General features: G+C 39.5%; 1 protein-coding gene across 1 annotated transcript in view; it reads left to right on the forward strand.

Moving 5' to 3' along the window:
• Positions 1-1,761: 1,761 nt before the first annotated feature.
• The window catches only part of Maob (monoamine oxidase B), a gene marked incomplete at its 3' end in the record, with an annotated part of 61,944 nt that continues 46,695 nt past the window's right edge, over positions 1,762-17,010 (forward strand). The window contains exon 1 of the mRNA XM_005358953.3: positions 1,762-1,940. Within this exon, the coding sequence (XP_005359010.1) occupies positions 1,895-1,940 (46 nt within the window). The remainder of the gene's footprint in view (positions 1,941-17,010) is intronic.

Raw genomic sequence — 17,010 nt, forward strand, 5'->3', positions numbered from 1 at the left:
AAAAAAAAAAAAAAAGCTTACCCCACAGAGGAGATACAACTCCTCTCTACCTTGTTGTAACGGGGATGGAGATGAGTTCCAAATTTCTTTGTATTATGTTGATTAAACCTTGCTTATTGTAGTCTGGGCCTCTTTGGTCGTCTCTCTCTGGGAGTCGTAATCTGGGCACAACAAAAACACTCTCACGGACACACCTGGAGATGTGATTTCTATATGATTCTAAAGCCTGCCAAGTTGACAATGAAAATGAACATATTAAGAACAAGACCCTTCTGCCTCTGGTGATTCTCAGCAACAGATGGGCTCTCCTTACTCTTCCTAGTCTGTGAGCAGCTGGAGCACCAAGTCCCTTAGTGACAAGTGGATTTAGGGAGTGAAGTAAGATGAAGTACACTTTTGCCTTTGGTTCTTTTGAACTTGGCAGCTCACTGGAGCTAATTCCTCTGAGAGTGGCAGTTCCACTACCTTGAACAGAAGCACATCACCGCAAAAATTATCCACTTCTAGCTTTTAGTTATCAAATGTGGCCTTTCTAGTCCTTAGAAAAACATACATCCCTGTTTTGCCTGATCTCGTACGCTTAGGCATTTATAGCCCTGTCGAATGACTTCTGTATCTGTAAAGGCCATAGTCCCCAGGTAGCCAACCCAACTTTGGATAAAAATAACTCACCATGCTCTATTGGAAACTCCCAAATTCCACTTGCCTACCCAAGGCCTCTCCCCTTCCATCACCAACTTTCTGGGAACCATCCTTCATGGTTTACACTATAGATGCACTGGTTGTTTAATGGGTAATTGGTTGCATTATTTCCCTTGTGGCACTGGGTGCTTTAGGGTTTGTCTGATAGTAGGCAAGGGCTCTACCACTGAGCTTCCTGTCCTCTGGTCTCCTACAGATTACTTTTTTCTTTGCATTGTAGAAGTGTGGAAAATTGAGTGTCTTTAGGTTATGTGCTTCAGCACAAGTTAGGGCGGTCTTTTGCAGTTAACTAAACAGTGTCACGATGTGTGTGTGTGTGTGTGTGTGTGTGTGTGTGTGTGTGTGTGTGTGTGTGTGTCAGGGGCAGAGCAGATATTGAAATGGAGGTGACCAGGGCTGGGAATGATAATTCAGTTAGGTCGATAAGGTGAGCCTTGAATTCTTCCTTTTATTGTTATTACTGGAAGTGGGCAGATATTAATCAAACATCTCTGGGGTACGATGTGATTTTAATTGTTGTATGTATGTGGGTGTTTTGCCTGCATGTATAAATGCAACGTGCATGCCTGGTGCCCACTGGAGAACAGAAGAGAGTGTGGGATCCCCTGGGACTGGGATTTACAGATGGCTATGTGTATTGAACAGGGCTTCTCTGTTAGAGCCATCTCTAGAGCCCCACGAGGTGACATTTTAACATAATTTTACTTTCTAGCTTTTTGCTTAGTATTTTGTCTGCTTTCTTCTTGTGTAAAATGGGTCATTGTGAAGTTGAACGGGAATCTTGCACAATGAGTTTAACACAATGCCTAGCACTTGCAAAGCTCTCAATCTTTGATTCTTCACCCCTATTAAAAGACTTTCTATCCTCTCAGTTGCATAGAGTGATTGCGAGGCTGATTGGAAAATACACAGCAGAAAGCAAGGGGTTGTTTACTCAGAGGAAGGACTTTGTTGTTCTAGGTCACAGTCTCAGCTGGAGTGTCCGGCCTCCTTAAGCCTAGACCGTCCGGCAAGGGGCGGAGGCGAGGACTTGCGCAGTAGCAGGAGGGCGGGACTCAGAGTCCAGGAGCCTGCCAGCTTATAGCCGCTCTGCCTAGGCACTAGCGTGAAGGGACAGCGCGCTGCGCGGCTACAGGCAAACGTCCTGACACAGTAGCGGGCGACGTGAGCGGCCTGGAACCTAGCGAGCACCATGAGCAACAAATGCGATGTGATCGTGGTGGGGGGCGGCATATCAGGTCAGTTGCCGCTGTGAGCTCCTGCTATGTTCTCAGACAAATGGCCAGCTCAAGGGACGCCAGCAAGGCAAAGGGGCGGGGGCGGACCCCAGAATCCCGACTCTCGCTGTACCTGAGGCTGTCCTTGTGGGTGGAATTGAGCTATTGTCTGTCTGTGTTTTTCCTGGGGAGTGGATTCAGTGAGTCCCTGGCCACAAATGGGAGACTGGAAGCTTGCTGAGGGTTTGGTGTTAGGCTTTGATCCTTTCCTTCAAGAATGGTGCTAGAATTTTCCAGTTGAGGGGAAAGAGAACTGGAAAGCTGGAGACACTTGGGGTTGGGAGACCCTCAAAGGTCAGATATTGGTTCCAGATTGATCTAGACACGTTACTAACTTAGAAAAGGCAAGCAACAGGTTTTTATCTTGTCATTGATCGACTGGTCTTGAAAAAGAAAAGGAGATAGATCCTGTTGCCAAGCATCGCTCAGACTTCTCGAATTCTCTGTGGCCCCCTGATTGCTATGAGTTCAACAGAGCTAATCGTGCCTTCTTGGGGAATGCTGCTTTTAGCCCCACCTACCCTGGCAGTCTCTCCCTGAGTATCGTAGGGTGACCAAACTGCTACTAGGCCCAAGTCCACTCCATATTTGGTAAGAATGGGGACAAAGACTGCCCATCCGTAGAGAGACTATGGACACAACAAAGGTAAGAAGAGCAGAAGTCAGACCTGGGAGGGGATTATAAGAAATGGAACTCTCTAGAGAAGGTCAGGCGGGCTCCAAGTCACAGGGCCAGTGAGAATAAGCAATGCTCTCATCATAGGCAGTTTAACTGGTACCTAGATTCCTAGAAGGTGCTATCAAAATCTGTAGAGAAATTGTTTAAAGATTCCCGTCCATTGATCTTAAAGGACCATATTTATCAGGAGATCACCTTTCTTCCTGTCATGAGAACTGGACAAGTGACCTGACTCTCTGAGAACCAGAGAGAGGCCACAAGCATTGAACGTTGCCTACTAATTTTGGTTCTGTTTTCATGGCAGCCCTCCTCACCTCTGGGTCAGAGCTTGGATTTAATACCTCTGTGTAGTCAGCCATGTTGAACTTACCCATGGGAGGCAAGCAGCCTGGCACTGCAGATGCATTGATGCATAAGCACAGTGTGCTGAGGTGGTAAGAGCGGACACACACTCAGCTTTCATGGCAATGCTTTTCCTGCCTTCTCTCTAAGAGAATCTTGGACGTCAAAGCATTTCCCACCCAGGTGCCATAGACGATATTACTGCTCCAGACACTATGTTGTCTTGTGAGAAACTAAACCTTTTCTTTTCAGGCCACTAACTAAAGTCCTTTGCTTTCCCAAAGGGCCCTGAGGGGTTTTCTACTTTGCCCCATTTTTTTTTTTTTTTGGTCTTTCTGATTTATGCCTTAAACTTTCAACAGAATGCTTGGGTCTTAGTGGTGCCTACCTTTAATACCAGAACTAGGGAGGCAGAGGCAAGGAAATCTCTGGGTTTGAGGCCTGGTCTGCAGAGCAAGTTTCTCGATGGCCAGAGCTAAATACACAGAGAAACCTTGTCTTGAAAAACCAAGAAAACGAACCAAACAAAAACCAAAACAAAAGAACCTTCTCTAGAGAGTTCCATTTCTTATAATATCTACCTTTGCTGTGCTGGGAATGGAACTCAGACCTCAAACATTTTAGTTACCTCTACCAGTGAGTTACATCTCTAGTTCTGTAAATAAATTATAAAAGACAGAAACTAGGAAGACAGCTCAGTCAGTATAGTGTTTGCTGCAGAAACATGAGAATGGAGTTAACCCTCCTCCACCAAACCCATGTAAAATACAGCTGAAAATAATGTGAGAGCTTGGAGACAGGGAGTAGCTCTGGGGAATGCTATCTATTGCAGAACACACAGCAACTGCAATCGGGAACTCACAGCATTGCAAAAGAACGGGTCCATCAACAGTCAGGTATGGGTGGAGGAGAGGTTCATGGAGCCCTACTCACCACTGATGGACTATTTGGTATTGATATATTCAGAGAAAGGTAAGACCTTCAGCTAAGTGCTCGCTGGTGACCTAACCAGACTCCAATAGGTAGTTAAAATCCACTGGTCATATATATGGCCCAGATTAAAATAAATGCATTACAAAATAAAAACAAAGTATGAAATGAACTAGTATCAATGAATCAGTGAGGTGATGATTGATAGGAATAAAAGGGAGATAAGAGAAGATGTTGGTGGGAGGTCATATAATTTCATATCTATACATATCTATTTAGATATATATGTACATAAGCATATATATGTATATGAAGTTGTCAAATGACAAAATTTATCCGTTTAAAAATGAGATGGGGCTGGAGAGAACTGGAGAGATGGCCTTTGCAGAGAACCTGGGTTCTGGTCCCAATACCCATATAGCAGATCACAACAGTCTATAAGTTCAGGCAAGTACCCATACAATAAAGTTATATATATGAACAAAAGAACTGAGTATGAAGGTACATAGTTGTAAGCCCAGAAAAGCTAGAAACCCTATCTTTAAAAAAAATAGTGCCTGGATGTTGACCTCTGGCTTACACACACACACACACACGTGAGTACTTGTACAACCACATCCACATAGATGTATGCATACCACACATACACTCACACATACAAACACACATGGGGGAACTGGTGTGTGTGAAAACAGGAGTCTATTCTTTCATTTAATGAACACTTACTCCTATCTCACACAAAGGGAATTAAAGTTGAACATAGGTTGTTGATCCTGGAGCCCTCACAAGTGAATGTGACAGCCAGTCATGAACAATTAATAAAAATGGCCCATGGCACGTGCTTTGGTAGCACACATTCAAAACTCTAGAGAAGGTGATTGTAGAACATATCTGAATCTGGGAAAATATGGGCAAACTTCACACACAAGAGGAGGGACCTGGGCTTTAGAGAAAGCATGAAATGGATACGTGATGTAGATGCTGGAAGCATGCATAGGAAAGACCTAGCATATTCAGGAAGCACTTAGAATTGCAGAGGACAGAAAGACTATAAGAGCTGAAGCAGCAGGAAATCTGTTGAAAGGCTGTGTCTCCTGGAAGTGACAGGGAAGCTTCAGCCATGATCCCTCAACTATATGGCTGCCTAATCAAAACCTGAACAAGTACAACACCAATAGACATGATAACACAGAAAGGAAACATTTCAAGAGACCCCACCCCTTAAGAATAACTATTAGCAACTAAGGAATGCTCAGGGGGAGAAAATAGTCTTCCCCAGGAAAGAGTCTCCAAATAGCTTACCCACTTCCAGATGGTCAGGCCCGAATAAACAGACTGAGCAGGTTGTATCTATTCATTTGAGTTTATGTGTATATACATATATGTGAGTGCATATTATGTATGTATGTATAAAACAATATAATAAGGAGGCATGGATCTGAAAGGTATCAAGAAGAGGTATGGGAGGTTTAGAGGGAGAATAGAAAATGGGGAAGTGATGTAGTTATATTTTAATTTCAAAAATAAAAAATTCATATCTCTTAAGGAAAGAATTTCATTGGGAAGAATGAGGGAGAGGTCTGACAGAAACAAAACTGAAAGGTCAGTTGGGATGGTGGCCCTGGTGGCACAAGCCTGGAATTCCAGCTTTAAATCTGGGTACACAGCAGAACTGATTTAAATTTTTTTCAAGTTTTTTTAAAGGTCACAAGAGATAAATCGTGGAGAGCCTTTTATGTTTTTATCATCTTTTGTTGTAAGCGAATGTGATACTTTTTAATTCCTAAAAGATAAATGTGAGATGACTGGGAATACGGAGAGAGTGCTGGTGTGAAAGGAACTGGGAAGAACAGAGGACAGGTTTGTGGGAAAAGTTGAGACAGCTGGAAAGGAAGTGATGGGAATACACTTAGGAACAGAAATCTAGTAGCCAGAAACTGAAGGAGGAATTTGGTGCCATAGATGTGCATGACAGAGAGTTAAAGTCACTGACATGGAAGAAATGGCCCAAGTCAAGTTGGTTTATGTTTCCAAATTCCACTCTGTTTTTTAAACCTAGTTAATGATTAAACATGGGGCAATCTGATAATCCCCTGATAAGTTTTAAAGCTGTCAGCAAATTTGGATTCCTCCCTTTAGGATAAACAGAGAGGCACACTCAGGGTATAACTAGTTAATATATAACTTTCTTTCTAATGCTTAAAAGCTTTCAGTGCAATTGAGGTATCTCTTTAGAAATATCTGATTAGAAGTGATTCCCTACTAGTCATGAGTTCAGGGACACTGGGGGTAGAGGTCTCTTTGGGATTGACAGTCAAGCCTCCTCTTTCTCTGTCATGAAAGGAAAAAAATGGAGAAATTCTCCTTAAGCGAAATGTTCAAAAACATCTATAATTTGATAATGTGCTTGAAAATTCGTATATCCCAGCTAAGAAAAAAAAAAAAAACCAGAAAGGCCAGGGCCGTATTCAGTAAGCATAGATGGAAACCGTGAAAAGCGCACGTGAGCCCTATTTCCTCCACTTGCCTAAGATACTTCGCATGGCTTTTCTCATCACTTGCTTCCTCGCTTCTTTTTTCACTGGAAAAGAAGGCTTACTAACTGATAAAAAATTGAAAATTAAAATTAGAAATGATTCAAAACGTGTGCTAGGAAAATAATTCCCAGTGAACAGGGAAGGAAAAAACTGCTTCCATGGAAAATAAAACAGGAGAAAGACTAGTTTTAAAAGCAACAGAAAGTAGGAAGGGGGCAATTAGGGGAAAGGAAGGAAGGAGGGGGAGGAGAGAGAAAGGTGAGAGAAAGGGTGGGACCAGGTATGCTTTATGCTGGATGCAGATGTCACAATGAAACACATTGCCTTTCCAATTGCTATCATGAAGTCACAATGGATTTTTTTTTTTTTTGCCTATTTCAGAGGTTCAGAAAGAAGGCTTGTGATATGCCTTTACTTTCTGAACAAAGAGCCTTTTTTCTTTTTCCCTTTTCTAAAAACCACTGAACTCATCTGAATGAAAGCAGATAGAAGGAACTGGAGGGAGGAAAGGAGGGGGAAGTGACGTCATTCTATTTCAGTTAAAACATTTTTTGAAAGCACTTTCAACATGTAATTATTACAAAATGGGGCCTTCATCTTTGTACTGTAAAAATCATTACCATTATATGCAATGCAAATAGTAATATTTAAAAACAACTTTTTACATATGTATTTCTAATTTTGATTGTAATTTTAATCTTACAAATATATGGTGAGTTACATGATAATTTTTTACATTTATACAGTCTGTAATGATCAAATCAGGGTAGTTAATATTTTTCTCACCTTATTCAAAATTTTTCCACTTATATGTGATAATTGAACACATTTATGAAGCACAGTGTGATATGTCAATAGATATAGATAATATGTTCTAATCAAATTAGGATAATTTGTGTCCTCACTACCTGATCTTTGCTTTTTGTTTGGAGACTTCTAGACTCTCTCTTCCCCAAAAGGTAAATGTATTATAAAATAACTTCTATTAGTGAGACCTCTGTACCTAATGTATCTTATATCAATTGGAATAATCTTGTACTACCTGTTAATGTCTCTTTCTCTCTCTCTCTCTCTCTCACACACACACACACACACACACACACACACTGTATAATCAAATCAGTGTAACTAGCATTTATTTTTCTTCAAAATATGTATTGCTTTGCATTGGAACCTTTGATTGCCTCTTTTAGCACTTTGCTAAATACATAATAAATTGTGGCTGTGGATTGTAGCTCGGTAGTAGAGTGATTTCCCAGCATGCATAAGGCCTTGGGTGCAATCCTAGAACTTCAGAATAAAACAGTTTTAAAAACTATTGTATTCTATAGTCCAGTAACAATGCTATAGAACACTATAACTATGTATAATATGTATATGACTGTGTTTTGCTACCGGCTGTCTCCCTGTATGACCTTACTCTAGTCCTTCCCAGCCTCTAGTGCATTTTACTCTCTTCTGTGAGATCAGCAGTTTTGGCTTCCAAATATGAGTGAGGTCATCCACTGCTTACCTTTCTGTGTCTTGCTTATTTCTCTTGCTGCAATCTCCAGTCCCTGAGAGAAGAAACAGGCACTTTTAAATGTAATAACTACTTCCTTTTCAGGAGCCAATAATTTTTCTGGATGTGACTCACATAGGTGATAGCAACAAAATGTGTGCATAAATTTAAGCATTGGTAGCAGCCTGCCCACTTCTAACTATGTCCTGCCACAGACCCCCCATCAAGGGACTGGAGGAGCTCATTGGTCCCAGATCTGGAGAAATCTGTGAATCCCTAGATCTGTGCTTCAGCATCACCCCAGCCAGGCTGCTGTTCTAACTCTGATCTAGTTCTTATAGTGGGTGGCCCCTTGATGCCTGTCTTCATTATAATAAAAGTTAAACAACAAACAGAATTATCCATTCAACACTGTTACTTAATAACAGTAAAGAGGGGTAGCATATTGAGCATTGTCTACATGCTTGAGTTTTCATGGCAGCTTCATTAGGATTCTAATGACAATGCCTCCTTACACCTAGGGTGTATTGGTAGGAGGAGCCTGTAAGTGGGCTGCATGGGTGAAACCACATATCACTAAAGAACAATTTCTTGCACATTTTTAGAAGTCATCAGAATGGGTTTAAGGCACTGATGGAGGAGTTACTTTCATTGGTTAATAAAGAAACTGCCTTGGCCCATTTGATAGGCCCGCCTTTAGGTGGTTGGAGTAGACAGAACAGAATGCTGGGAAGAAGGGAAGTTAGGCAGACGCCATGTCTCTCCTCTCTGGTCAGATGTGATGGAGCAAGCTGCCAGGTCAGACATGCTGAATCTTTCCCAGTAAGACACCACCTTGTGGTGCTACACAGATTACTAAATATGGGTTAAGTAAGATATGAGAGTTAGCCAAGAAGAGGCTAGATATAATGGGCCAGGCAGTGTTTAAATGAATACAGTTTGTGTGTTGTTATTTCGGGACATAAGCTAGCCAGGAGGCCGGGAGCTGCGTGGCAGGAACACAGCCCGCAGCTCCTTCTACAAGGCACAAATGAGCCTTCTACAGTACTTCAATACCATCCTCCCACTAGCTGGGCAATGAGGTAGGGGCTCTGTGCCTTATAGGAGCAGCAGTGGCAACAACTTTCAAGGGTTGTGTCCTATCTTACAAGCTTTGCTACCTTTGGTAAAATAGTTAACTTTCCCTGCCTTCATTTTCTCATCTGGCAAATGAGGTTACTAATAACATCTATATTATCTATTATATAAAGTGGTTGAGAAGAATAAAGAGAAAATGTATGTTAGGTGTTTGGAAAGGGGCTCAGCATCTGCAAAGTATACAGGAAATGTTGACTATTCTTGTTAATCAGGCTCACAAAGTGACCACTTATCCAGTAATAGATTGAGAAATTGACTTGTAGAATTAATTTGTGTCTACAGAGAGAGAGAGAGAGAGAGAGAGAGAGAGAGAGAGAGAGAGAGAGAGAAGAGAGGGAGGGGGAAGGAGATGGGGAAACAAGGCCTATTTCAACAAAGAATTCTGTTTGCAAGCACTGCTTATTCTGCTCACATATACAAATGATATATGAAGCCAGTGACTGAATTTAAAGAAAAGGCTTAAACTTGCTTTGAAATACACATCTAAAACATAAATATGTCAAATACCAGAAATCCCAAACATATTGCTCTACAAAGCCTTACAATCGACTTGATGCCTGCAGATAATAACGTTAGGATTGCCCCCATCCCCTGTTGCAGTTCTACTCTCCTTGTGAGAGTAACACATCCAGGGAAGCAAGGTTCAGTCTTTTCACCTTTGTCCACTACAGCAATTTCTCTATAACAATAATTTTGTTGGACACAGAGTCTTACTCTGATGCTCAGGCTGTTCTTAATCTTCAGATGATCTGGTCTCACCTTCCTAGACACTGGGATTACAGGTGTGTGTCACCATGTCCATCTGTGGAATGATGATTAATTCTGCTCTGGTATCATTCATTCATTCACACGGCTGCAAGTACATACATTCTCAGAAGATTTTAGTAGGGTAATTACCTTAACTGATCTGCACACAGTTAATGCCTGGTTTAAATACCGCAGCATATAATTGAGGAACTCAATTGTTCTAGTAATTTCTACATTTCTGACAAAATAAAACAGACAAGAGATCTCTGGCTTTGATTTATCTTGTGAACTTGAAGAGATACTTTAGCTTCTAGATTACTTCTCCAAGGTGTTGGCCTCCAGGAGCACTGACACAGTAAAGTCTATATAATGACATTTCATTGTTGATAGTCAGGAGCACTGACACAGTAAAGTCTATATAATGACATTTCATTGTTGATAGTACTGTTTCCAGATATTAATGACAGATGGCGTTTTACCACCCAAATTTAGTAAATTCACACATTTATTCTTAACAATTTTCAAATTCACACATACAGTAATTGATATGCCTTAAATTATAATGTCTGCAGCTTAAAGAGTATGTCCAATCAGTGGTATTAAGTCATTACAGGTGAGAAGATAAAAGTGTAATGGTAGGTGTGCTCTAGGACCCAAGATGAATGGAATGTATACATGTATATGACCCTGGGCATAAACTACTCATAACTTAACTTTCAGTTTTAGGTTTGGTGGACATGATACTTATAATCTTGGCAATGCCCCATGTCTGATTTTATTACTGCATCTCATCTACTGTGCTTTATTTAAATTATCTGTTAAGGGATGCAGCTGAAGCTCAGCCAGTAGAGTGCTTACCTATCATACACAAAGCCCCTAGCTCCATGCGTAGTACTGCATAAACCAAACATGATGATTCATGCCTTGTATTCTCAGTCCTCAGACCATGGAAACATAAGGATTGGAAGTTCAAAATCATGCTCAGCTGCACAGTGAATTTCAGGTCAGCCTGAAATGACATGAGACAATGTCTCATAGGACAAATGATCTAATTAAAGATTTGTGAATTTTCATCTGATCACAAACTTGTCAAAATCAGGGACATGCTATGATTTATCTCTCTAGCTCTAGACTTTCATAGCCCCCAGAATTCTATTGGTTAAACCAATAGAATTCCTGGGTGAGGATTATGGGTTTTCCCAGGCTCTGGCTCCATAGTTGAGAACCTGTTGAAGAATGGAGCTAAACCATATACCTCCTAAAGGAAGAAGGCTAACCTAGATGTGAAGCACAAGGCTTAGAGGATCTGGGGACTTCACTTCAAATCCCAGCTGTTTTTCTAAATGTGCAGCCAGCGCTTGCTCAGTTTCAGGATCTTTCTGCATGAGTGGGAGCTGCTCCATCAGGAAATACTGACCTTATTTTTACAAGTCACTGGGTATTTTTTTTTACAAGTCATCTTACAGAGGGACTCTGAAAACTTGAAAGAGAAAATATCCTGCTAGGTTTAAAATGCGTGTCAAAATGAGAGTCTCTGTTTAGGTGAACCATGGACCTAAAGAAATGGTGGTTTTGCCCCGCACCAGAATGCTTGGAAATTTGTTCTGGTTATATATGTGGCAGCCCATTTTTTCCTTTTTTAAGGATTCATTTAATTTTATTTTATGTGCATGAGTGTTTACTTACATGTGTCTGATGCCCCCAGATCCCAGAGGAGGGTTTTGGATTTCCGGTAACTGAAGTTACAGATTGTTGTGAGCTGGGAATTGAATATCGGAACACGTGGGTGCTGGGAATTGAATCTCGGATCTCTGACCGAGCAGCAAATGCTCTTAACTGATGACTTACCTCTTCAGCCCCGACTTTACTCAAGAGCTCACTAGGCTTTATTTCTAAGGAATCTACATAAAACTGATTTATGCTACAAAAGGTTGTTAAAAGGGTAAAATTCTTCCTTAATTTTGAACATTCAAGTGATGAATTTCTTTTGAGATAATGTTTTAAGTGATTTTTGATATGAAAGCTTCTTAAGATTTTTACTTATTAGATAAAACCACCTCCTTCCTCACGTGTTCATTTTGAGTTGTGTTAGGAATGAGATCTAAGTCCTTATGCTTACTAAGGAAGTATTTCACTGCTGAGCTACATCCCCAGCTCAAGAACACCAGATTTTATTTATTTCTCTAAATGCTTTTTTATTTTTATAAAATATTTTATTCATTTTTATATTTTTTATTTTTTCACTTTTATTTATTAGTAGTATGTCTGTGTAATGTATGGGTGGGTATTAGTGACATGGCATGTGGGGGGGTCACAGAACAATTTTTTGGAGTGGTTCTTTCCTTCAACTTTTACATGGATGCAAGCTATAAAATATTAGTCATCTTACCATACACAGTGTTAAAAGACATCTGAAGTGTTTAGTGTTTAATAAGCCTTTGGTTTTGTGTCAGTTTTTTCTCCCATTGTTATTTCATTCTGGCTTGCTCAGCAGCAGTATTTTCCAGAATTTGACAATGACGAAGGTGTCCTGACAGGTCTCAGCTTTATTTGCTTCTAGTCCAAACACCCTCACTGCTTTTTATTAATCTGTCCAATATTTCCATCAATTTTTTCATATTAAATATGGAGTCATGGCTTCATCATTTGGAGATGAGGCTGTTTTTTTTTCCCTCTTAGGCTCTCAGTTGCATTTCTATCTTAAATTGCATTTTGTTTTAATTTTATCACACTTCTATGGGTTATTTCTAGTTTGCTACATTGTAGCAGCAAACTGTTTAGATTGTCATCTAACAAAAGGATGAAATGAAATAGGAACAGTCAAATTAATTACTAGCCAGAATACCCTTAGAAGTTTGAAGAAAGAATTCCACTTAGATAAATGGAAGTGTCAGTCATCCCATCTGTGGGATTTACACGTTAACAAACATTTTTAATAATAGAAACTATAAAGATAATACATATTTGTTGAAGAGAAATCTATAAATTTACAAAAAATGTCAAGAAGGAAATGAAACTCAGGTATAATTAAACCTCATAAAACTACCTACTCTTACTATTTCAATCTATATTTTCTTCATAGAAACTATTTATTATATACTCATTACTATCCATTTTAAAATTAATAACATTTTGTGAATGCTTATGAATATCTTTCATTAATTATGTTTATTGAAAACTCGTACAGTATTATAATTTCCCTTTCTCCTTTTTTCCCCAGATATTCTCTACCTTTTCATCCATTAAACTCCATACCTTCTTTCTCTCTCTTTAGAGAAAACAGGCAAATAAAAAAGGAAACAAACTACCACAACACAAACAAAACAAACCCAAAACAGCGCGCGCACACACACACGTACACACACACACACACACACATAAACAAAACCCATAAAGACACAAACCTGAAAACCATAATATACAAACAAAAGACCAGCAAGATTAAAAAAGTGCCTAAACAAATGAGTGTGACCAAAAATGTTATCTCCAAAAAATAGCATTTATTTCATTCTCTGTTGTCATCTACTGCTGGGCATGGGGTTAACATACACAGTGAGAGTCTGTTGGAGAAAACTAATTTTTCCTTTGAATTTTTTTTAAATGAAGTTGTCAGGGAGCGATAGCTTATCTTCTGCATTAGAGATGGGAGCCACTGACCACTTCCTCTTTCAGCGTTGGGACCCTGTCTGACTTGAAATCTTCCTTCTACCCAGCCTCAGCGCTCCAGAAGACTTGCTTTCTTCTCAGTTTCTAAATGCCTCACAAGAAGAGGCTAGAGGTCATTTACACTGACTTATGTACATCTTACTTGATCTTGCCTCAGATGATAGCTTTCTTATATTTGTTTGGTTTCGTTGATGCAGGACCTTACTATACAGTCCCGGGTTACCTGAAATTCTCTTAGCCTAGGATGGACTTGAGCTCAATGTGTAGTTCAAGATGGTCTCAAATTTGATAATTTCCTGCCCTCCCACCTCTGAACTCTGGGATTCCATATGATTGATAAATTTATAAGAATACTTCATATTATTGCATTATAACTTATTTAATGTACCATCTCTTGAACACTGGGGTTTTCCCCAAATTTCTTCTTTTAGACAAAGTTATAATACATATAAATTGTTGTTCATAATACTATTTCTTTATGAAATTATTAGAAATAAATTTTGGAAATCCCTTCAGTTCTTTTAGTATTTCAAAACTGTCACCCCAGACAAATTTCACCAATTTATTTTAATATTGAACTTCTTAGTCAATTCAAAAGAAAACAAGTATTCTCCCCATCTATGATACAGCACAAAGAAACCCATAATTCTTCATCAGTTCAGAACTGTAATGCATTGAAGTTATTGATAGTAGCAGTCATCAACACCTTTTTGTCTACAACGTCTACTATAAACATATTTTTATCTTTGTAAAATATTGGATACAATTTATCCTGTTCTTCTAGACATCTGCCATCATTAATTAGCTGATATGTTTTGTTATAGAAATGAAAATAGCCTTATGACCAACCATTTTCTGTGACTAATTATTTTTATCCATCTAGATAAGATGGAAACACAGCTTCATCCACAGCCTATTGTAACAGCTGATCAAACAGCTGTTTTATGATTACATTTTAATCTCTTCTCCAGTTTACAGTCATATGCTATGATAGATTTTAGTATACACAGGAGAGATGTGAAATACAGCCGACTGAGAATGGTCCTTTTATGCTATGCTAGTCAGTAACAATCAAACTAGTCTTGTTAAGCACCAATGATAAACTCACATACAGGTGTGCATTAAAATGAGTTGTTCTCATTTCATCAAATGTGTTTTCCTATGTTATGGTTTCTGTGGGGGACAAAACTGTTTTTCTCATTTGCTTGCTCTTTGGTTACTTTGTTTACTCAACAAACCTCTGTTGAGTGCACTGCTTGCCAAGCATTGAGCTAGAATAATGAGATGTGGATGGACAATATCTTTGAGATGTACACTAAGCAGAGAGAGGCAAAGACACAGGTGAAGTCCCTGAAGGATAGTGTGGTGAGAGAGACATGTTATGTGGTTTAGAAGAGAGATTGGTGGGGAAGAATGGCCGCTTTACTTTAACGGCCTGAGAGACACTGGAGGAAATCTAGTCAATATTTATTGAAGAGATCAACGGCCTATTCAAATATTATTCTCTCAAATATACCTTAAGTGGCTAAAGTGTAGGTCTATAGTTAATATACTTGGAGCATTGTAATTTTACTTTGTTCTTTGACTGGAAAATGACAGTGTAATGGGTGCTGTGGTATGCTGTAAGATCCATACAGAGTGGGCTGATAATGTTAGCTGCTACTGGACTACATTTGAAAATTTCTCTGGGAACCCCCTTAATCAGAGGAAATGGACTCATGCATGAGTGTTACCTTTTCCTGAAGGCACTGTACAACCAGTGTGGTGGCACACAGGACTGGATTCCTTGTCTCAATCGAGGGGACTCTGGAGGGCCATCTCACGTTCAGAGCTGCTCTCTGATCTCCCTACTGTGATTGTGTCTCAGTTGAGTCCCTCTCTTAGCAAAGTGCCTTCCATCTTTGTGTATGTTAAGTATAGATAAGGCTCCTATACATATACAAACTTCTCTCTGAGGCTGTTTGCCTGGAACCCTAATCTAGACAGATTATGGTTGAGCAGCAATTCTTGATCAATATGTTATGAGATACTCTTATCATGGAGCAGATTTAACGAGTTTGAAGGTAGAGGCCATTGAAGAATAAAAAGCCTTTACTATTATGAGTGAACGAAGCTGAGAAGTCCCAGGGATAGTACATAGCCTCTTTCTTTCTGGGTGCCCACTCTTTGATCCCTTAAAATTCCCAAAGCAAGATGAACTGTGCTTGCTGGTCTCTATACCAGCTCAAAGAAGTTTCAGAGATTCTATTTCTTTCAGCATTCTGTGAACTATTTAAAGTAGAGATTCAGACCCTTTGACATGGAAATTATACAAATATGGGTTTCTTCATTTATTAGAGAACTCTATAGTAGTGAAGTTAAGGAACAAATAACAAAACACAATCATTCGTAAAACCTGGATACATAAGGTCAAGGTCTGTCTGTGTATTCTGAACCATGATATTGAACCGAACTTGATCTTGGTTTCTGGTAAATAGTACTGTTGGTGCATATCTATTTATTTCCTTTGTACTTCCACCATTTTCATGAAGCATCCTATAAGAATTCCCACAGGAACTGAAGATAGTGACTATAAAATGGATGCTAGAATGAGAAGGAGGAAAATGAGGTTGTGAGAGAGGTAGCTGATTGGTAGGTTTAAGTGTCAAGACTAACAGATTACTGGTCTTTGGTTGAAGGATGTTTGTCTTTGAGGGATTTGAGCAAGAGAACTAGAAGGATGGAAAATACTTCTAGTGTTCTATCTGTGTTGTAAGATTTCCACAGATAAACTTTTGATTTTATGCTTTGTAAATGACTGTAACATTGGCAGGCAGAGAGCTGGGTGATACTTGGAATTGAACCCAAGACCTCATATATATTCTACCACTGAGCTATGCTCTCAGTCCTGTATTGTAACATTTGAGTCAGCATGCACTGAAACTAAGAAATACATCTTCTTTTAATTCAATAAATAATTTAAGAGCCAGAAGAACAGCATCTTTTAAAAATGAATTTAGCTATTGGTTTTACAGTTTGACAGAGGAGAGAACTACCCATGTTTAGGGATGACTGATAGACCTCTCTGTTAGATTCAGAAATACAGCAGACATCCTCTTTGGTTTTGTTCTAAATAATAGTGTGTGTTTCAGTTGCCCACAGTTACTGAGAAGGCTAACTCCTCTGATGGTGACACTGCATAAGTGATGAACAGGAAGATGAAGAAGGGACTCAAAGCAAAGTATTCAGGACTCTGAAGTATGGATCAGCAGTGAGACAAGGACTTTACCCTCAAGCTTGAAGATGATTAGGGAAAAAGCCATGATCAGAATTCATTATTATTAAAGTCCATTGGAAAGAGCACTTGCTTCAACAAACTGTGTGTGCAGGCCTGTGTACTTCCGACAGACAGAATCAGACAAACAGACACACACACACACACACACACACACACACACACACACAGAGAGAGAGAGAGAGAGAGAGAGAGAGAGAGAGAGAGAGAGAGAGAGA

The sequence above is a fragment of the Microtus ochrogaster genome, chromosome X (genome assembly GCF_000317375.1).
Source record: "Microtus ochrogaster isolate Prairie Vole_2 chromosome X, MicOch1.0, whole genome shotgun sequence".
In the NCBI taxonomy this organism is placed as follows: domain Eukaryota; kingdom Metazoa; phylum Chordata; class Mammalia; order Rodentia; family Cricetidae; genus Microtus; species Microtus ochrogaster.